Below are 23,111 nucleotides of genomic sequence, written 5' to 3'. Positions count from 1 at the left end.
ACTCATAATTTTTTTTTTTCCTAGCATTACTTCGGTTGTGTCTGTCTAGGTAAGTGTGTCATATAAATTTATCTTAATTTCCTTTTCATCTTAGCTCAAACTTTTGGTTTCTAACATAAAGATGTAAGATGTATGAATTGGCTTTTTAACTTTTGCAGTTTTGTTACCTTTTTGTTTGCACTCTGATTCTTTAGATTCTACTGTTTGTTAATATTATACCACCCAGAAAATTACACCTCAAGACAGGTGTAGAGCTACATAGTTTTTCTTTCAAACTTGAATAATAGTTTTATTATTTTAGAAAAGAAGCAAGAATTGAGATTATTTGAGTTATGTGTTTTAAAAGAAAATTGTGGAGGGAAAACTATTAATTAAATGACTAGTATTTTGAGGAAATTTAAACTTTGTTCCTTAAAATAAAGTTAAACATTATCTCCGAAAGTAACAAAGTCAAACTCTTATTAATGAGGAACTTTGTTCCTTAAAATTATACTTCCTCCGTCCCAAATTGTATATCACTTTAGAAAAATAATTTGTTCCAAATTGTATGTCACTTTAGAATACCAATGAAACATTAATGTTATTTTTCCTATTATATCCTTAACTATTTATTACTCTTTCTTTTTTCAATTCTTTCATTTATCTTTCCCATATTATTTATTAAGGATAATTTTGTAAAACAACTTATAATATCTCTTTCCCACACAATATTAATTAGGCTTAATTACACTTTTGGTCCTCGTGTTTTGGCCTACTCATGAAACTGGTTCTGCCCTTTTAAAATAGAACAAAATGGTCCTTCAATTATCATTTTTGTTGCATTTTTAGTCCTATCTCCTATTTTCAAACTCCAGAAACGCAGAGAAATGACAGTTTTAGGCGGTTTTAGACCTACCCCCATGCTCAACCATGAAATCAACAAGGAATAAAATATGTGGGCACAATGAATCTATTCTATTCAGCACACTAACAAAAAAAAACCCTAATTTGAAACATATCTTAGAAATTAGGGTTTTTTTGGTTAATGTGTTGAATAAAGTGGATTCTTTGTACCCACATGCTTTATTCCTTGTTTATTTCATGGTTGAGCATAGGGGGTAGGTCTAAAACTGTCATTTCTCTGCGTTTTTGGAGAATAAAATGGGGGGTAGGACGAAAAATGCAACAAAAATGATAATTGAAGGACCGTTTTGTTCTGTTTTAAAAGGGCATGACCAATTTCGTGAGTTGGCCAAAACACGAGGACCAAAAGTGTAATTAAACCTATTAATTATATTTCTTAATATGTGTGAAATGCTCAAAACGTCATAAATTTAGGACAGAGGGAGTAAAATTAAACTTCGTCCTGAAAATTACAAAATCAAACTCTTATTAATGAGGTGTACAAAATTATTTGAGTAATGCAATGGTTTCATCCGGTGATAAAATAAATGCTTTATATTTTATAGGAGTAGGAGTAGTTATTATTTGAGTCATGTAATGATTCCAAAGAACAAAGCTTGTGGGAAAATGCCCCTGCCGTAAAATATAATTCGGTAGTTAACTATGCTAGGAAAAAAAAAATTGATGAGTTCCTCGGCAGTAAAGTGCCGAGGTTTTTTTTTTTTTTTTCGTCGGTAGTTAACTGCAGCCGGTTCCAAATTTCGGTAGTTAACTGTCGCAGGGGCAAAAACGTCATTTACTTGTGTGGCACAGTCTTATGTAATGTGGGAACAACAATTCTCAGTTTTTTTGGGTCTAGAAAGGTAAAATACCTTTAAAAATAAATGGTAGAACTCAGTGGCAGAGTCAGGAAATTTATATAGCTTAGACAAAAAAATTATTGCAAATTCACATGTGACGTAATATATAAACAGTCATAAATTAAAATAAAAGAGGTTCTCAGTTTGTCAACAAAAATACAATTTAAAATAGGATTATTAATTGAAATTGATATGTAATATACGTGAAATCTGAAAAATTGACCCTGTAATTAAATAACGTGTCTTCTGAAGATGTAATTCGAGATTTTTATTATTTATAACCCTATAATATACGCGAAGTCCAAAAAAGCAACCAAGAGATTGAATTTTTTTCATGATTTCTTAGAGGTGAGTTAAGATCGTTAAAATATGGCTTTACACAGAAAAAATTACAAAATTTTTGACAAACGACAAATTAATTATGAATTTTTAAGGTGTCAAAAACTCAAAAAAAATAAAACAACGGAAATCTTAACCTATAAATCGAATTTTGAGCTCATTATTTGCAGAGACACCTATAAAAATACATAAAAAAGATCTGTAAAGTTTCATAGCATTTCGAAGTCATTTAAATTTATTTTGATTTTTCAACCAAAACGTGCAAAATTGAAATTTTGTTCCGCGTAAGCGTATACTCACAAGTCAAATTTAGTTCCCTATTTTCGTAGGCATGACTATAACATGATAAGAACCTTCACAATGAAATTTTGTAGTTTTTAAATGAGATACAAATTAATTATAAATTGTTTAAGAAATTCATAATTATGAAGGAATAAAAATTCATAATTAATTTATCCCTAGTCGAAGAAATTTAATTTTTTGTGTAAAGCTATTTTTTAACGTGCTAAACATGTATGAAAAAAATAGTGAAAAATTTCAACATGTACGTCACATTTTTAGACTACGCGTATATTATAGGGTGGTCAAAAATAAGAAGAAATTCAAGTTACAATGCTAGAATATATGTTTTGTATTTTATAGGGTCATTTTTCAGACATAATGTATATTACATGGTCAATTTGAATAATTAACCCGTTAAAATAAGAGAGATGAACCCGTCAATAGTGTGCTAAATAAAATTATGAGGTAAATTTTTTTTCCTAGCCTATTTGTGTGTGAGAATTTTCGGATTTTGTCCAAATTTTTCTTTTTGTAAGTGTGTTAATGAGCTTTTAGGTTGGGTCTAATGTACAAAAATAATCGATCGAGCCTGGACGGTGAAACCGCCCCTGGTAGAACTGCATTCATGAAATTTCGTGAGAATATAGTTTGCGAGATAGAGATTACCTTGTGTAAAAAAAAAGTGTTTATAACCAGTTTAATGTTTTGAAGTCTTTACATTCTTTTTTTTATGGTGGTCGGGGTTCGAAATTTGGATTACATATATTATGCATTGTCCTTACCAACTGAATTAAGCTCATGGAGACAAGTCTTTACATTAATGCATAATAATAGGGGTGTTCGCGGTGCGGTTCGGCTCGGCTCGATTTAGTTGGTGCTAAAAAAAAAATCCGAACCAATCCGATCCAATTTAACGCGATTTAATTTGGATCAGTTTTCGGTTATCCAAATTGTAAATAAGTGATAGCAATGCTCTTATTAAAAATAAATTTTGAGAGAAGCTTTTTCCTTTGTTGTACACGAATAAAGTATAAGTACGATTTAAAGTAATTTCTTTTTTCTTTCATATATTAGGTTGTAGAAAATTGAGTGAATACCAAAATTCGTCCTTGAATTTGCACGAATCGGACAAAAACATCCTCCAATTTATCGAAATGCACACTTTATCCCTGAATTTGTCATATCTCCATCAAATTATACCTTACGTCCATTTGGGGCGTTAACGGTGATGACGTGGCCGTTAACCTCTCACATGGGTTGCCATGTCAGATGCCACATAAGCAGGGACTAAATTGGTTGATAGTGACAAAAATTTCCAAGGACAAAATTGATTGATTCCAAAAAAATGTTGTGCAATTTTGTCCCTGTTACTTTTTACTTACTATCAAATCGATCCTTGAATTATATTAAAAACCCGTCAAATAAGTCCTTGAATTTTATAAACATATATCCAATTTGATCCTTGAAGCATATATTTGCAGAAGAGAGTGAAAAAGACAGAACACACAACTTCATCCTTGAAAATACAATTAAATAAGTCATAAGTCTTAAGTCTTAAGTTTGAAATATTACATAGGCAAAAGCAATCAAACTACAGGGCATTAACAAGTCATAAGTCATAAAAGGATGTTCTTAATATTAAATAGCCAAAAAGAAACTCAACTAGGGGGCATAATTTAAACAAGTCGAAATATTACAGTTCCAAAAGCATAATTTAAACATGCATCAAGTATCACTTCTTTGGAAAGCCGAGAGTTGGGATAAACTCCATGAACTTAGGTTGAGTTGAACTGGATGGACCATAATTTGGATATGGTACTCTAATAACGCCAGGAGCAGTTGGGTGTTGGTGCAGGACCCTCATTGGTGTTTGTTTAGGCCTCTCATTTGAAATAATTGGCCCTCTAATGCCATACCTCCTTGCTGGAACACCCTGCAACAACATTTTCAATCATATCAGTCCCTAATTCATAAAACATTCAATCAAATCAGTCCTTAAATTATTACACTTACTAGCAAATCGATCCTTAAAATTTAACAGTCATACTTGTCCAAGCACTACTTCATTTGCAACACCATTAGCAACATTTTGTCTCTGAATTGCAACATTTTCAGCAACAACATTTCCAACATTGACATTTTCAGCATTTTGTGCAACTTGTCCATCATTTTAAGCAACAAGATTTTATGCATTTTCTGATACATTTGCAGCATTTTCTGCAACACCTCCAATATTTTCTGCATTTTAAGACTTTAACACAAAACCCTAATATCAGTAATCTAAAAAACACAATCAAAGTAAGCAAAACCGAACATCAAAGAAAGCATGAAATGAAGTTTAAAGTTGAAAACGAATGCCTAAAAACTGAAAACGAAAATAAAAAAAAAAATGGACACAAAAAAGGGAGAAAACAAACATGACTGAATAGAAAACGAACAGGAGGCGTTACCTTAATAAACGACGAAAGCTTCTGTCAAAACAAAATCTTTTGCAATGTACCTCGCCATAGATGATGATGATGATGAAGGTTTTAGCGGGAAGGAGAAAGGTCAGGGACATGTATGATGTTCTGACTGAAATGTGAGGATGGAAAGGTATGGAGAATAACGGGGTAAATTTGAAAAAATTGAATTTAAAAAGCAAAACTAAAATTTTTATCGTTTCCATCAAATTGGTCCTCGTACGCGTGTCTTCTTTGTAGACACGTGTACAAGACAACAGGACATGCATGACGACAGCTCAGCAGCACTAACGGAGCATTTGGACGGAAGGACTATTTTGATGGACGTTTGTTAAATTCAAGGACAAAATATGCATTTCGATAAATTGGAGGACGTTTTTGTCCGATTCGTGCAAATTCAAGGACTAATTTGGATATTTACTCAAAAAAAAAAAGTCATCCCAACATCTTCTCAAAACCCCCCTATCTATTCTCTTTTATATCTAAATTCTACAAAAACTTGTCTAAATCTCTCTCGGAATTCTCAGATCAAGCTTGGAAGGAAACATGGAGTCTGGTTTAACTATCACCGCCCAAAAGCATCGTAAGAATAAATCAACATGTGAAGACGACTTATTCTACAAGTTAACTGAATCACTTATAACTCACATCATCTCTTTTCTCCCAACCAAAGATGCCGTTCGCACTTGTGTCTTATCTAAACAATGGAAACACCGTTGGACTTTCCTTACCAAACTCTCCTTACTTGATCATCATGATTCTTCCCCTTCTTCCAACTTTGTAAGCTTTGTTACCAGAGCACTGCTTCTTACTCGCACGGAAACAATTTCCCTTTCCCTCTCAGGTCAATACGACCTATCCCTTCTTGATGCATGGTTCGGTATAATGTTATTAGACGGAACACTCAAAAATCTCCGAATCCATTCACATTTTAAACTTCCCTTCTCTACATTTGCGTCTAATTCTCTTTTCAAAATTACCTTATTGTTGGAAAAATTGGAATTACACCCTGAGTCAATTTCCCGCATTAAAGTTCCCTCAAAACCTGATATTCATTTTGGAAACCTAAAACATCTAAAATTGTATCAAATCAAATTTAAGACCGACTCAACCATATCCCCCGACCATATTGACCTTAGGTTCCCACACCTAACAAAGTTTGAGGCTATAAACTGCTCTTGGTTTCTTGATTCTAGAGCGGTCTATGTACACGCGCCTCTACTTCAAAGCATAAACATTAAAAATGGCACTTGCTTGTTGTATGGAGAGGACAACTCTGCTATCAATTTTGTAAGTTCTTTGCATCTGCAAGGATTCACTTTTGCGGGTTATTGTATACCACAAGGCATTATAATACCGTTCCCATGTTATGCTTATGCTACAATCGCTATAGAAAAGGGTCCAGTTTATTCGCCAGATCACTCAATTTTTGGCCTTCTCAGCCAATTCAGTAATGCAAAACAAATCAGATTTCACGTATCCGGGGTAAGTGTATGATTTAGCTTTCTTAAAAACGATATCTTTGCTGATGCTAAATCTTGAATATTTTATTTATAACTTCTTGTTATCAGTTATATCATTTGCGGGTTAATAATGTAAGACACATGTTTTTTTTTATGTAATAACACATAAATATGTTGATATTGGCATATTGCTTTTATCTATTTGCAAAAATCAAATACGTATTTGTCCAACAGACAACTCAGTTAATACTAGTGTAACAAAATCATCTCTATAAACTTTTTATATAAATCTGAAATATGCCGTTGACATATACAGATTTACGTTGTTCAATAAAGATGATGATGTTTATCTTGATGTGTCTCAACTCTCAATGATATAACATAATTTTAAATTTATGCTAAAATTTACAGAGATTATCAATATGATATATACATTTAATCTAGCGGTATATTTTATAAAATGTATTTGATTATAGTTATTGAGTTGTGTAATACTTGCACTATCTAAAGGTTACACCTCGGTAATTTGATGTCTTCATAAAATACTTGTACCAAATTTCTTTCATGTATTTCATAAGTTTGTTATAATCTATAATCTAAGTTTATTCCTCTATTGCAATATGAATTAATTTCTCTGTGTTACCCAGGATCTGGCACCACCACCACCACAACTATATATGTGTATTTTCAATGTTGACGAACTTAGATGTTTACTTCGTTAGTGTTGATGTTCTCTTAGCTTTACTTCAAAAATCACCAGTTCTTAAGATACTAGCTCTCAAGGTTGGCAATTAGTTTTTTATCCACTTTTCTTTTTGCTCTTTTAGCGTCTTATTTATACTTTTGCTTGATGGTTGGTTTATCATTAGGGAATACATGAATTTGCGGAAGAGCGTTTGAATTCTGCTGTTGTGCCAAAGTGTTTCGCATCTCTTGAAGATGTGAAATTTGACATTGATGGAGTCCAGCATGAGCTGTTTTTAGCTAAATTTTTTATGGAAAATTGTATGATGCTACAACGAATTGCTTTGTTAGTTGATAGTCGACAGGATGCTGAGGTTTTGAAAGAATATGAGGAGAAGTTGTACTCATTTGGTAGCCTCAATTTAGTTTGTGTTGAATTTTATGTGTCCAATTTTTAAGAATTTTTATTGTCTCTTATGTATTATAGCATTTTAACGAATATACTCTTTTATTGTATTTCCTTGTGTAATACTGATTTCGATTAATTTACTTTTGAATTTTATTTATTTTGTTGTACTTATTTTTAATTTTTTTTTTTAGAAATCAAGGACACAGTAATACGATCCTATAAAAGAGATCTTGTTCAAGTAAGGTCGTATTTTGTTGCACTTATATTTTTTTTATCTTTTATTTATGATTTAGCATTTTGTTGTAATTTTATTTGTTAAAATAATTTCAATAATTCACTAGAAATTGGTTTCAGGTTGGTTTCACTCAATAAGAGAATTAGTGTTAAAAGGAATGTTGAAAAGAGAGTCCATGACATTCCTCAACCTCTCAATAACCAACTTACGCCAAAGATGCTCTTGGATATCAATATATTGATGAATAGTTATTAAAAAGAAATGCAGAAGAAAAGCACAGTATAACTCAAACAATAAACGAATATGCTACTCTTATTAAAAAAATAAAAATAGATGACCTTATTACTCAAACAAAAAGCAAATCCCAATAAACACACCAAGATACAACAACATAAAATAAGTCTCAATAAAACATCATCACCACATAATTTATCCAATAACCCAAGTCAAATCCAAGTCAACTAGCATATATACATGCGATAATCTTACATTTGTCTTGACTCCCAAGATTCCAACGACCTCTTCATCACCCATTACCTCTGTATATCACAATTGAAGTGTGTAAAAATTAAGTTCACGATTGTGAAGAAAACCATAGAAAACTATTGGAAACATGCTAATATAAGGTTGCGTTTGAATTGACTTATTTTTAAGCTTATGCAAAACAAATTATGCAAACAAATAAGATTTTGTGTATTATCCATAAGCTTGTGACAAGGTAGAATTTTTTTTTATGCAAATAAATAAGTTTTAATGTATTATTCATAAGCTTGTCAATGTACTTTATGAAAAAACGAAATTCTCAAAAAGGTGAAAACTTTTATAAATTAAAATAGAAGTTTATTTATTTGCTAACTACAAAAAATCTAGGGTCTAATAGTTTGATAAAAAGTCGAGATACTCATTATTCCTTTAGACACATATTCTTATAGTTTGACTAACCATCACATAAGCTAAACTAATACATAAAAGCATACAATGGTGTCATTTAGGTTATCAACTTTACCTCCCTTCTCTCTTTGGTAATGTTTGATTAACAGCTTCTAAACCACGTTGGTGAGCATTTTTGGCCAATTGTTCAGGAAAGACTTGATAAACTGCGGCCATAATCTCCCTTACATCCAAACAATTTGAATCAACATGCTTTGTTGCTTCTGCAATAAGCTTTTTCATGAAGTAGTTTACCATAGAGTCCATCATCTTCATGCCACCTAACTGTAATTTCAAGTCGGGGCACACTTGCTTCCTAATATTAGTAAGTTCCAATTGCCATAAAAAGGAAAATTTGAGTAGCTCATATTTCCTCACCCGTTGGGTCTCATTGGTTTCCATCAATGCTTGCTGGGTAATAATTAATGTTAAGTATGAGAAAAATCAAACTTGTGTTGATGAATGAAAAACAAATGGCATTTTAAATAGCTTTACACCATAATTACCACCTCTACTGTCAAAAAAGTCCGCGCCGGCCGCTATAACGGAAAAATCAGGACCACCGCGACAGGCAACGTTGGCGCGTGGCAGAAGGGGAAAGCGGACTTATCAGTAGTAACTCGATAACTTGTACTAGATGTATATAATTGGTATTTGTGGTTTTTTATTTTGCTATCCTTCTATTTCATGTTATGAATATGACGCAGTACAGAAGCGTAGGGTTAGCAGGCGCTAAACCTAGATAGAAAAGAACAAGTTTGCAAGCGACAAACTTGTGAAAATAGGGTTGCAAGCGACAAACCTATCAAAATAAGGGTTTCCGGAATCCACCAGAATTGAGAGAAAATCTCGAATAATTTTATTGAATCAAAAAGTGTGCCTCTAGTGCCATTGACTCTGCCTATAATTGTGGTTGCTGTGTACTTCCATTGGCTCAGCATGAAGATGTTCAAGCATGCTTAATGTATCTTCAAACACATTTTGAAAGAATCTACCTATATACTGTCAGAGAAACGACCATGGTTATTGCAGATTTTTTTCGCTAGCCCTGCAGGACCAGCATTCGTCTAACCAACTTAAGGATCCGACTTTGTTCAAATTTTCTGTTGCACCCTGCTTTAGTATATGTGTTATACATACCATGACTGATTGTTTGTAAAGATCATTGATGTTTGTTTTACCTTAGAATCTTGCATGTGGGCTATCTCCAGTTTTCATGTCATGTACTATTTCTATTGAAAGTAGTTATGTATACGAACTTAGTCCTTTTAGAATGAAGGTGTGTTTGGGTAAACAATTTAATAAAACGCTTTAAATAAGTTATTCTGTAAGTTTTAATTTAAGTCATTGTTCTTAACCTATTTTGGAGAGCTTATTTAATTAAGCAAGCTAAAATCAATTTATCAACATGTTAAAGTCTTTATATGGACTTAAACAAGACAATGACATTGAAACCATCCACCGTAAGCTGACATTTACATTGCTTTCTTTTGGCAATTCTCAGTCCATCCTATGTCATTCTCACTCGCCCCCTTGTGATTTTTCCAAATATGCCCCGAATTTTAAAATCCAAACGGAGTTTTTACTTTGTTATAGGGTGAAAAAAATGAGTTCTTCACCAATTCGGATTTTATAATTCGAAAACTTCAAAAAATAAGGCGTGGTCCTTAATTTTTTTTTTTTCCGGATTATATAATCCGAACACCTCTAAACACTTATTTTCAAGGGAAAAACAGTTCAGTTTATATAATCTGAATTGTATCAGCATAAATTTTAAACATGTTTGTAACATGGATATCCATTTTATGGACAATATTAATCTTCATAGCTCTCATCCATTTGTTTTGCGTCATTGTTAGTTGTTCTTGGTCAAAAATCTGGTTTTCGGACTACTTGATTGAATTGCTTTGAAACTTTCCAAAAAAATCAAAAAAACCAAGGATCAAGACTCTTTTAAAAGGAACATCTTATGGGACTCTGCGCCTCAAAATCTAATTTCATCATTTAGGCCCAATTTTTTTATTTTTCATACAAATTTGCATTATTTATTGTAACCAAAAAAAAATTGCATTAGTTTTATCAATAATATAACAAAAAAATCTTTAAAAAATAAAATAACATCATTAATTCATTATAATATTTCTTTTTTAAAAAAAAAGGAGTGAATACCCAAATTCGTCCTTGAATTTGCACAAATCGGACAAAAACGTCCTCCAATTTATCGAAATGCACACTTTATCCCTGAATTTGTCATATCTCAATCAAATTAGTCCTTACGTCCATTTGGGGCGTTAACGGTGATGACGTGGCCGTTAACCTCTCACATGGGTTGCCATGTCAGATGCCACATAAGCAGGGACTAAATTGGTTGATAGTGACAAAAATTTCCAAGGACAAAATTGATTGATTCCAAAAAAATGTTGTGCAATTTTGTCCCTGTTACTTTTTACTTACTATCAAATCGATCCTTGAATTATATTAAAAACCCGTCAAATAAGTCCTTGAATTTTATAAACATATATCCAATTTGATCCTTGAAGCATATATTTGCAGAAGAGAGTGAAAAAGACAGAACACACAACTTCATCCTTGAAAATACCATTAAATAAGTCATAAGTCTTAAGTCTTAAGTTTGAAATATTACATAGGCAAAAGCAACCAAACTACAGGGCATTAACAAGTCATAAGTCATAGAAGGATGTTCTTAATATTACATAGCCAAAAAGAAACTCAACTAGGGGGCATAATTTAAACAAGTCGAAATATTACAGTTCCAAAAGCATAATTTAAACATGCATCAAGTATCACTTCTTTGGAAAGCCGAGAGTTGGGATAAACTCCATGAACTTAGGTTGAGTTGAACCGGATGGACCATAATTTGGATATGATACTCTAATAACGCCAAGAGCAGTTGGGTGTTGGTGCAGGACCCTCATTGGTGTTTGTTTAGGCCTCTCATTTGAAATAATTGGCCCTCTAATGCCATACCTCCTTGGTGGAACACCCTGCAACAACATTTTCAATCATATCAGTCCCTAATTCATAAAACATTCAATCAAATCAGTCCTTAAATTATTACACTTACTAGCAAATCGATCCTTAAAATTTAACAGTCATACCTGTCCAAGCACTACTTCATTTGCAACACCATTAACAACATTTTGTCTCTGAATTGCAACATTTCCAACAACAACATTTCCAACATTGACATTTGCAGCATTTTCTGCAACACCTCCAACATTTTCTGCATTTTAAGACTTTAACACAAAACCCTAATATCAGTAATCTAAAAAACACAATCAATGTAAGCAAAACCGAACATCAAAGCATGAAATGAAGTTTAAAGTTGAAAACGAATGCCTAAAAACTGAAAATGAAAATAAAATAAAAATGGACACAAAAGAGGGAGAAAACAAACATGACTGAATAGAAAACGAACAGGAGGCGTTACCTTAATAAACGACGAAAGCTTCTGTCAAAACAAAATCTTTTGCAATGTACCTCGCCATAGATGATGATGATGATGAAGGTTTTAGTGGGAAGGAGAAAGGTCAGGGACGTGTATGATGTTCTGACTGAAATGTGAGGATGGAAAGGTATGGAGAATAACGGGGTAAATTTGAAAAAAATGAAAAAAAATTGAATTTAAAAAGCAAAACTAAAATTTTTAGCGTTTCCATCAAATTGGTCCTTGTACACGTGGCTTCTTTGTAGACACGTGTACAAGACAACAGGACATGCAGGACGACAACTCAGCAGCACTAACGGAGCATTTGGACCGAAGGACTATTTTGATGGACGTTTGTTAAATTCAAGGATAAAGTGTGCATTTCGATAAATTGGAGGACGTTTTTGTCCGATTCGTGCAAATTCAAGGACTAATTTGGGTATTCACTCGTAGAAAATTCTTTCCTAATTCTATAAGTTGTAGGATTTTTTTTTCATAGATTACATATTGTGTATATAAGTTGCTGCAAACATTCGGTATACATATGCAACTTTTTCTTTCATATATTTATATAGCCTATAACAATTTATTAAGCAATTATCATGTAATTATAAAGAAACTTTTGTAACCTGTAACAATAAAAACAAGGGGTTTCTATGGTGTAGTCAAGAAAATGACTTTTTTGAAAAAGTTATTTTATTTAACCAATAACATAATTGTTAATGCCATGTCAGCTAGTGTCTTTGTGATGGACCACTGTAAGACTAAATATATCTTATTACAAATCAGTCCTCTTACAAAATATTAATTACTTTTGATTTATTAACTTATTTTATTTAAAATAAAATCATTTTTGTTCTTCATCTGTTCATTTTGTTTGTCCTTTCTTCTTCATCGGCAAATTATTCATTTTTCTTCATCTTGGTCCTTTCTTCTTCATCTGCAGAAGGAGATTTTATGCTAAAATTAAATCATTTTTATTCATCCTCTTTATTCTTCATCTGGAGAAGGGGATTTTGCTAACCTAAATTATACATTTTGCTAACCCGGATTAGGGATTTACATACTTACATCCCTTGTCAGTGGTTGTTGTACTGATTGAGGTAGGCCATGGCCTAATTTAGTAATTTTACATGTCGTGTTTCTGAATTCTCTTTAACTTCTTTTTCTCTCTACAGCTGCTTCAAAACACCCTTCTTCATCAAAATCTCAATCAAATTCGTAAGCCTCAAGATTTCATAGTACTTAACATAGTACTTCTGATACCAACATCAATTGAATTGATAAAAGTATCTAAATCGAAATCCTAGGGTTGAAATTACAACTACATATGACAAGCTTTATGTGCCTGTACTGATGACTTTCTATGAAACTGTATGAAAAGAAAAACATAAATAGGGCCTAATTTTCCCCTTTGCCAATTAATATCATGAATCATATAACATCTACACCGTATGAGTAAATGTGCAATACACCGTATAATTTGACATGACATACATTAAATACACAAATGTTCAATGATTGGTCAATCTAATGACTTCACCAAAAAAGTCATTTTAATGATTTCACCATAGAATTTCCTAAAAATAAATGTCAACTATTAAAGAAACTTTTGATCAGTGTTTGGAGTGTTGGCAGATTCAGAAATGGACTATCTAATTCTTAAACATGCGTGAATGAATTAAACACGCGTGCAATGCTTGCCTGCTTGGTAGTTGGCTAGTTTGCGTTGGTAATTGGTGTTGAAGAGTTTAAGTTAACAAATGGTAATGGACCGGTCTAGAGTAGTCGAAGAGTCTAGTAACATTATAATAAGTGCGGTTCGGTTTGGTTCAGTCCAGTTCTTAAGCATGGTAATTCTTGAATGACTAAAAAAACATATTTTAAAAACCGGACCGGACCGGCTGGTCAAACCGGTTGAACCATGAACCGGTGGGGTAACTGACCTGGTCTGGTTGTTGGATCGGTTAAGTAATTGAACCGGCGGAAACTGTGGCGAAACGGTCAAAACCGGCGAAACTCGGCAAACCGTGGGTCATAGCGAACGGGGCGGTTCAAAGCAAGTGTTAATAAATATTTTTTTACAAAATTTGAAAATTGCAACCAGAGTCATAATATTTAACAAAAAAATTTAGTTGTCATGATTTTTTTCAAAAAAATTTAGTGATCGGTTCATATGGTTCAATCTGACTTATATCTATACAATTTTGTTATGAAGACAGAGTCGTTATTTTAGTTTTATGAAATTATTATTGTTGGATATTTATTTTTATTTTACAGGTATCATTATTTTAGTTTTTAAAGTGACCAAGTCACTGATTCAATCCAGTTAAATACCTATATAAATTTAATCTCAAGAGCGAGTTATCTAACCGAGTCATCCGAGTTGATCCAGTTCATTCATGCGGTTCAACCAATGACTCAATGGTTCACCCAGTGACTCAGTACCCCTGCCGAGTCAATGGCCGAACCGAGTTTTAAAACTAAACTAAAAAGTATGTTCTTTGGTGCAAATGAAAAAATAAATTTAGCAATTGTATAGGAACTTAAACACATCATTTGGAAGTCTTGTATCCGCCTTCCCAGTTATTCGTCTTTTGGCACAATAAAATACCCACGGATGAGAATCTCATAAATCGTGGTTGTGATGTTGTTTTTGTTTGTATTATTTGTATGAAGACTTCGCAACATTTTCTTATGTGCCCGTTTGTCGTGGCGTTATGGCTGTGGATTGGCGCTAAACTGCATTGTGTGGTAGACTTGTCATCTCTCTCCACTATGCTTTCATGCATCCCTTCTAGATGTTCTTCGTAGGTATCAGATTTCTCATTTTGGTCCGATAACTAATAAAACTCACGTTTTAGTCCCCCAATTATACGTTCGTTAGTTAAATTGGTCATGTTCTGTTAATTTTAACCTCAAATGTTTAAGATGGACCAACATTGTATGTGGTCTACCATAGACCTTATTAATTTTTTAATTTTAACCATTTGATCTATTTTTTAACACATGAACCGTTGGATCGCAGAGGTCTATTGTATCATTCAGTGAACCATCAACAACTAATTATTTCCCCCTTTTTTTCATCTTCTTCATCAAATTCATCATCATCAACATACCCACAAAAAAAAAAAACTGAATTTTTTAATCATCTAAAAATTCATTACAGAACTTTCATCATCACATCATCAAACAACACAAAGTTACTTAGTACTATTATTTAAGAGAGAGAGAGAGAGCAACACACACATCTCATATCAATCTCTCTATCTTCTCTCGGCTCACACTACTTATCTCTTTCTCTCTATCCAAGCTTAGCAAAAACACGCACACCAAGATTTCATTAAGATTCATTTTTAGGTTTTCTTCTCTCTTCCTCAAAACCTATTCGCATGAATTCAAATTTCGGATTCCAGGTTTTTTAGAGTACGAGAAACAATATGGTTCGAAATTGAGTTTGGTGAAAGTGATCAAAGGTGAGTATTAACTTTTCCAAGTGGAAGGAAACAAATGAAGGAAGGTTCGTGAAAGATGAAAAAGTTGTGCTTGAGAAATGAGTTCCTGTGTATTTGATTTTTTTTTTTTGACAAGTGTGCGCGTTTGATTTTGTAGTGGAGAAAATTGACTTTCAATAAATTGTTTTGGAAAAAAAATTCTAGAAAAGGTTGAACCTTTTGAACATGATGAAGATATGAGGAAGAAGACGGGGGAAGATGATCAAAAGTGAAAAACATTAGGTATTGATGGTTAACTAGAGATACAATGGACATGTAATTAAACAGTTAAAATCATATAAAAAATATTAGACATTAAAAAACTATGGGATGAGACCAATTTAACCAACGGACGTATAATTGAGGATAATTGAGGGACCGTACGTGAGTTTTATTAATTATGGAAGCAAAATGAAAAATGGAAATTAATTGGAGGACCAAATGACTATTAAACCTAAAAATTAAAATATATTTTAAATTAATAAAAAGTCAAGTTAAATTTTTTACGCCATAAAAAATGTCAAATGTTTCCTAAAATGTAAAAAGAACAAAAAAGTAAATAAATTAACTTTGGTCAAGGTTCATGTATCTTTTGAAGTTTTCATATATATTTTTTTTTATAGGAAAAAAAGTATTTTATAAAGTATTCAAACCAAAACAAATAACATCATCACATAAAACCAAAATTAAATTGATAAAATCGAATGTTTATCCTATAATTTCATCCTACCTGATCGATGGAAAACTTTACTCCTCAATCGCTCTCTACAAAGAACGATGCATCGTTTATAGCTTTTCCTGGTGATTCTACCCAATCTAGCACCACGGATCAAAGGATGGCTTACATGCAAAGCCTTGTTATTGAACTCAGCAATCCGGATCTTAGAGAAAATGCTCTCTATGTGCTCTCCAAGGTTCTTACATATCTATCTTTCATTTTTTGTTCATTTTTATTGTCTTTCATGGGATTCACAAGTAATCCAAATCTTGGAGGTATTGTGATACTCTTATAGTGTGATTTAAATTGTTTGTGTGCTCCTCTACCAACATATATACAAACACTACCCTGTGATATTAAACCCTTTTGCTAGACCTAATAACATCTTGTTCTCATTTTTCGGATATTTTTTATAATTGAATTGAAAGGATTCAGTTTCTTTTTTTTTTTTTTTTTGTGTTTACGCTCCACTTCTCAGTGGAAATGAGACCTGATAATTTGGAGTTCGTCTGGGAAGTAAATAAAGTCTGACTTAGAATTATTCCACCCAGGAAATGAACCCATGTTCTCATTTAAAATATTTAAAAGCTTGGTATTCGGTCAAAAGACTGGAATACCATTGAAAATATTTAAAAGCTTGTTTGTGGCCTCATTTTCTTGAAAATTTTTAGAAACTTGGTATCACAAGATTTTATCATCAAGCGTATCGATCTCAAACAAAATGATTTATGTGTGCTCTTAAAGGTTTCTTGAAATCCATTTATCAATTTTTTATTCTATTTTTCACATCTTTCACTTAACCCACACATGTAATCAAACTCTTGGAGAAGTTGCCAAGCGTTAAACTAAACATGCTCCTCTCTTAAGATAGATTTGAATTGTATGAAGCAAGAAGCTTCATTGTTTAGAATATCAGTGAGAAAAACAAAAACTTTCATTAGATTTTTTATATAAAAAAATTATTAATTTATATAATTTGAAGCATTGTTAATTAGTTGAGAATAATAGCTTATTACATGTATGATATGTTTGTTTTATTTTGGTTTTTTTATACTAAAATTTCAGTAGTATTCGTTAATGTTGCTGAAACTCATACAATTAATACATTATGTTGCATTTATTATATTTCAGAGCACCAAGTTATTTGAGGGACTTGGACCTTTATTATGGAATACTGTTGGTACTATTGCAGTATTTTTACAGGTACGTTACATGTGACTGTCATTACATATTATTTTCTTTAGCATCTCTAGCAAACATCTTCTTTTGTTAGTAATATTTTTTTAGAGCTTTACTATTTGTTACAAACAAGATTTAATGAAAAAAAATATTGTGCATGTATCTTACTTGTGGATGAAAAATAGTTATTATGTATTTGATGAAAGAAACACACAATGGTATTGGGTGAAAATTTAGTCATTTTCCTTTGTCATATTACAATCCTTCAAAACAATCATTATTTCACCATTTTTAGATTATGAATCTCTCTCTATATATATACATTTTTTCCACCATGTATATCTTTCACAAAATTTATGTTTTTGTGTTTCCAACTTTTAGGAGGGAGACTTAGAAAATATATGGTGATGGTATGATTCAATTTAGATATTCTTTAAAATAAATTTTCAAGAGATGTTAGCTCGATGATTTTTTATTTTTTTTGAGGGAATGTTAGTTCAATGATAAAAATTTAGCTTTTAAACCTATAAGAAAGAAGTTCAAATCTCCTCAAACAATTGTAAAATGACCATTAGTTCGACTCTTATGAATATTTTTTTATTGTTTAAGGTTCAAGAGTATTTTACAAAGATGTTTATTGATTTTCATACACTTATTGAGTTGTGCTATTTTTTTTTTCAGGAAATAATTTCAATATATCCTACTCTTTCACCACCGAATCTCTCCCCCTCACAATCAACTCGAGTGTGCCATGTTCTTGCATTACTTCAGGTGAGACGAGTTCGTCACTACAAGTTTTGAATATCATTTTAGCATATGGAAACTTTGATTATACCCCCAAAATACATGAAAATCAATCATGTCAAAATGAATACATATGTAAACATTATACTTTTTTCCTTAATGTAAAAAAAAATAATATGAAACTAATTCTTCTACCACTCTTTTCTAATGTTTTTTTTTTTTTTTTTATAGTGTGTGGCATCTCATCCTGATACAAGGATCTCATTTCTCAATGGTAATGTTAAGTTTATTATTAATCTTAATTATATTATTTTGAATTTCAATCCAAAGTTGTATGTAACAAGTTGACAATATTTAATCTGACAATGATAGAACTAATGTTAGAATAATAGTTCTTTTGTGAAAATACTACGGAGATATATAACTATTTGGTGAGATTTGTGAGATGTCATATGAGTAATAATAACGTAAAAAATGTTTTGGGTAAGAGGAATGAATTTGGATTCTCTATGACCGGCTTTTGATTGCAATAACTTGCAGGCCATTATGTTAAAAATGGGAAAGTTATAGAAGAAAAAGTATTACTCTTTTTATTATTTATACTTACCTTTTTTTTCTTATTATATGCAGCTAATATGCCTTTATATTTATATCCATTTCTTAAAACGACAAGCAAGTTAGCACATTTTGAGAAATTGAGGGTTGCTAGTCTTGGAGTCATTGGTGGCTCGATGAAGGTATTCCATTCTTCTAATTTTTGTTTTTTAATGTAGCTGACTACAAATTTAATAAGTTTTTCAGAGAGTATAGTTACTAAAAATAATGTCAAAAATCTTGCAATGTGAAAATATATTTTTCAATGGATTATATATGTCATTAAATTGAAGTTGTATAATTATTTAGGGTTTTTCTAACCTATGTAATATTGCATAGGATAAGATACAATAAATGTACCATTTTTTCAACAAAAGGTATATATTAATTATCCATTTATTGAAAAATGATAGTATATTTTTCCTCCATCTCTCTCCCCTATTAACCACTCTATTTTTTTTTTTTTGACAAACCACTCTATTGATTGTTTTTTGTGAAAAACTAAATAATCATCTTCTAAATACAATTCAATGTGTGGTTGAGCATTTTTCTTTCAAAGTATTTTTTCCTTCTGCGTTAATTTTTATTCTCAAGATATGGCAAATGCTCAAAACTCACCCATTTGTTCTCAAGTGGCAGCTTTACCGCAATAAGTTATAGGGTTAATATGTTTTTACCCTCCTGTAATTTAGGTGAGTTCCGGTTTACCCCCTGTAAAAAAAAAGTTTAGATTCCAACCCTGTAATTTAAGATTCTTTCATTTTAGACCTTGAGGCCACAAAAAGATGATGTCGCATGCTGAGTGGCACGTTGACTGTCCATATATGGTTATGTGGCACGCTGATTATATAATTAATTTTGTTTTTATTTTTTTAATGGCACAGGTGGCATCTTGCCTATTTTTTTAAAAATAAAAATTAATTTTTGAAAATAAAAAAATTGTAAAAAACAATAAATTTTCGAAAAGAGTAAAAAATTATGGAATTTAATTTTAGAAAAAAATTTAAAAATAAGAAGAAGAAAAAAAATCAGGAATTTTGATTTTCCAAAATTCATTTTTTAACTAAGGAAAATAATTTCCAAAATTTTTATTGTTTGTATATATAACAATGAAAATCAAACTTTTTAATTTCGAAAGAAAAATCTGAACTTTTTCAAATTATATTTTCTAATTATTTTTTAAGTACATGAAGTTCCAGAAGTTTTCATTTTCGTAAAAAAGAATTATTTTTTTCTAATATTTTAATTTCGGAAAATATTTTATAAATATTCTGGAATAAAACTTTCGGAAAAAAAATGATTTTTTTTTTTTGAAAAAAAAATCTAAATTTGTTTCTGATTTTTCCAATTTTTTAAATTTCAAAAAAAATCAAAAAAAAATTTCTTCTGATTTTTCAATATAAAAAAAAATAATCTGAATTTTTTTTCTATTTTTAAAATTAATTTACAGTTTTTATTTTTAAATTAATATAAATGAAAATAAAAAATTAAAAAATAAAATTAATTATACAGTCATCGCGCCGTATCATCAAAAAATGTTGATTCAGCGTGCCACGTCATCATGTTTGCATTGTTAGATGGTCTCAGGATCTAAAACGAAAGAATCTTCAAATTACAAGGTCTATTTCGAAAGAATCTTCAAATTACAAGGTTGAAATCTAAACTTATTTTTTTACAGAGAGTAAACCGGAACTCGCCTAAATTACAGGGGGTAAAGACATATTAACCCTAAGTTACCTAAGTCATATAATTGCTTCCTTTCAATTTTTTCACATTTTCCTCTTATGTTCTCAACTAATTCCTTGTTTAGGATTTCATTGAGTCACACAAGCATATATTACGTTTTTCATAAGCACGCACAAACACTATTTAAACTGTCACTGCACATCAGTATGACTAACTCATTGTCTCTATATTTATTTTTATAATAAAAATGTAGTATTTATTCTTCTCTGATGATGATATGCGCCACAAAAATTTTGTGGATAAATATTGGAGTTAAATTTGTTCTTGCTATCTAAATCCTTCCATAATATTTCTCAAGTATATAAAACGAAAGAATTTTAAATTACAGGGTTGGAATCTAAACTTTTTTTTTACAAGGGGGTAAACTGGAACTCACCCAAATTACAGGGGGTAAAGACATATTAACCCTATTTTAAAAGATATGTATTTTAGCGGAAATTAAACATGTTTTTACCAACATTCCTTATAATTGTCCTTAAAACATTTTTTTTAGTGGTGGTTGGACTTCGAACCTCAAACCTTACATATATTATGTATTGTCCTTATCAACTGAGCTAAGCTCACGAGAACTATCCTTAAAACTTTTACTAACATTGGATTCAACAGTTATAATATATTATTTGGGACTTACAAATCCAACTTTTTAGGATTAGTTCATCTACATCACGAAGGGAACTAAAATGTCACAACTGTTTATTCTTTTTAAATGATTGCTTAAATTCATTTTATGTTTGATTTTTTATTACATGTATACCATGCTTATTTGTAGTATGTCAATTATAATTACTTCGTTTTGTGGTATTTGATATTCACAGGTTAACACCAAAGAAGCCATAGGTTTCTATCTCTCAAGTGAGATAATTTCACTATGCTTGTCAAATATGCAAAACGGCAATGAATTGACAAAAATTGTTAGTTTCTCTATTCTTATTGTTTTTCCAGTTTATTAGTATAAAGTATTTTGACATTCATTTTTGTTACCAATATACCTGCTAATGAAAGTTGTATATCTCCACAGGTTGCAACATTTATAATTCTGAAAATTATATTAGACGATGATGGTTTGGCTCGTGTTTGTGCTACAACAGAGAATTTTTTTGGAGTATGTCGAGTTTTGAACATGATGTTGGAAGATCTTGAGAATCCACCCTCACCTCGTTTGTTGAGGCTTTTGATTTCATGTTATTCTCGTTTATCTCAAAATTACAGGTTGGTTGAGAAGTTCCATGATCTTAAGAATGGTTGAATATGCCTTTTCTCTTGTTTCAAACGTTCTAATTAAACTTCTTTCATCTTAAAACAGGGCTAGAGTTGCATTAACAACTTATCTTCCAAACAGGCTCAAAGATGCCAATCTCATCAATTTTTTTCGTGTAAGTACTTCTTGTGATATAAATATAAATTTGATTTAGAATTTGTTTGATACACCTGATATGATATAATTTAATATTATAAGATATTCTATTTATCAACAAAATAAATATTACAAGACATGCTATTAGGGGTGGCTTTTAGGTACACAATCTATTGAATGTATGTATCATGCACATATATGAAGATGACCATTGATTTATTATTAACTAATTTAATGATTTGTATTTAAGAAGAGATACCTCTTTAGTAATTTTTGTGACACATTTATGACATTTTCAAAGTGGATACTAACTATAGGATTTAGTCTCTTAAATACTCAGTTTCAGATCTAGAGAAATTTCAATTGCCTTTATAAAGAGATAATTCAATTTTTAGTTTGTTTACATTTATTGATACTTGATATTGTTTCAATACATTCAGGATGATCCAAAAACTATGAGGTTGGTATTGGAGTTACATGAGAATGTTGGGGTGAATTGATGATATTGTAGGGCCATCATTGTCAAGAAAATGATATGTCTTGTTCCTGTTATTGGGCTTGAAACACCAATCCTCTATGACCTATTTATCTTTCTACTTGAAAATTGAGTCAACTTAATAATGCTTATGTATTAAATTGTAATAATTACTTTGAGTTTAAATGTATTATTACTGATTGTGGGGTTTTTGCTTTGACCCTTTGATGGATGTTGAACTTATGGTAAAGATCATTATATTAATGAATTATTTAAACTAATTTGATATAGTTGTTTTTTACTTCATCTTATTCAAATTTAAAATAACAATAAGATACTTAGGTTTTGTGATAAGGTAGGTTTAAAACGAGTTCTCCCTCGTTTGAAATCCTGTGTTGTGAACAATTGTGAAACTCTAAAATTTATGCATATTGAGGTGGTGGAGTAATCTTGAAAGTTTTTTTTGGGCCAGTCAAAGTCTCATCAATTCCTCTGTTAAAATTAGAGGCTTTTTTGGCCTATTTATTTTTTGCTATAAATATTCAAAATTTAATTTTTAATCCCTACAAAAGATAATTGCACTTTTTAGTCCTTGTAACAATTTCAATGAGCATTTTTAATTCCTGTAAAATTTTCGATCATCATTTTTAGTCGCAATGTTACAGAGACTAAATTTTTTTTTTTATTTAGAGTCTAAAAACAAAATTATAAATATTTAGAGATCATTTACTTAATTAATGCATAATTAAATATTAAATGTTAAATTCATTCACAAATTTGATTAAATAAAGTAATGGAAAAAGTACACTGAAA

General features: G+C 31.1%; 3 protein-coding genes across 3 annotated transcripts; 2 read left to right on the top strand and 1 right to left on the bottom strand.

Moving 5' to 3' along the window:
* The first annotated feature begins 5,355 nt into the window (after positions 1 to 5,355).
* Positions 5,356 to 7,538, top strand: LOC11427876 (uncharacterized). The gene is made up of 3 exons (XM_024780052.1): positions 5,356 to 6,310; positions 6,936 to 7,071; positions 7,158 to 7,538. Exons 1-3 carry the CDS (start codon positions 6,279 to 6,281, stop codon positions 7,428 to 7,430), a joined length of 441 nt encoding a protein of 146 aa, XP_024635820.1. The 5' UTR covers positions 5,356 to 6,278; the 3' UTR covers positions 7,431 to 7,538.
* A 465-nt stretch (positions 7,539 to 8,003) lies between these two features.
* Positions 8,004 to 9,239, bottom strand: LOC112420513 (uncharacterized). The gene is made up of 2 exons (XM_024780272.2): positions 8,623 to 9,239; positions 8,004 to 8,155 (listed from the first exon to the last, which is right to left on the bottom strand). The coding sequence occupies exons 1-2, from the start codon at positions 8,946 to 8,948 to the stop codon at positions 8,143 to 8,145; spliced, it is 339 nt and encodes a 112-aa protein (XP_024636040.1). The 5' UTR covers positions 8,949 to 9,239; the 3' UTR covers positions 8,004 to 8,142.
* A 6,986-nt stretch (positions 9,240 to 16,225) lies between these two features.
* Positions 16,226 to 22,323, top strand: LOC11421578 (CCR4-NOT transcription complex subunit 9). The gene is made up of 9 exons (XM_003598588.4): positions 16,226 to 16,402; positions 17,338 to 17,409; positions 18,067 to 18,156; positions 18,361 to 18,403; positions 18,760 to 18,866; positions 21,285 to 21,380; positions 21,488 to 21,678; positions 21,773 to 21,842; positions 22,264 to 22,323. Exons 1-9 carry the CDS (start codon positions 16,226 to 16,228, stop codon positions 22,321 to 22,323), a joined length of 906 nt encoding a protein of 301 aa, XP_003598636.1.
* The last annotated feature ends 788 nt before the right edge of the window (positions 22,324 to 23,111 follow it).

Source organism: Medicago truncatula, chromosome 3 (genome assembly GCF_003473485.1).
Source record: "Medicago truncatula cultivar Jemalong A17 chromosome 3, MtrunA17r5.0-ANR, whole genome shotgun sequence".
Taxonomy (NCBI): Eukaryota; Viridiplantae; Streptophyta; class Magnoliopsida; order Fabales; family Fabaceae; genus Medicago; species Medicago truncatula.
This window is presented reverse-complemented; position numbering and strand designations above follow the sequence as displayed.

Excerpts from the sequence above, each read along its gene's own strand:
- LOC11421578 (XM_003598588.4), top strand. The coding sequence starts at position 16,226 with ATGGAAAACTTTACTCCTCAATCGCTCTCTACAAAGAACGATGCATCG. Across the intron at positions 18,157-18,360 it reads ATGTTCTTGCATTACTTCAG|TGTGTGGCATCTCATCCTGA; the intron begins GTGAGACGAGTT and ends TTTTTTTTATAG. Across the intron at positions 21,679-21,772 it reads CGTTTATCTCAAAATTACAG|GGCTAGAGTTGCATTAACAA; the intron begins GTTGGTTGAGAA and ends ATCTTAAAACAG.
- LOC112420513 (XM_024780272.2), bottom strand. The coding sequence starts at position 8,948 with ATGGAAACCAATGAGACCCAACGGGTGAGGAAATATGAGCTACTCAAA.
- LOC11427876 (XM_024780052.1), top strand. The coding sequence starts at position 6,279 with ATGCAAAACAAATCAGATTTCACGTATCCGGG. Across the intron at positions 6,311-6,935 it reads TCAGATTTCACGTATCCGGG|GATCTGGCACCACCACCACC; the intron begins GTAAGTGTATGA and ends TGTGTTACCCAG. Across the intron at positions 7,072-7,157 it reads TTAAGATACTAGCTCTCAAG|GGAATACATGAATTTGCGGA; the intron begins GTTGGCAATTAG and ends GTTTATCATTAG.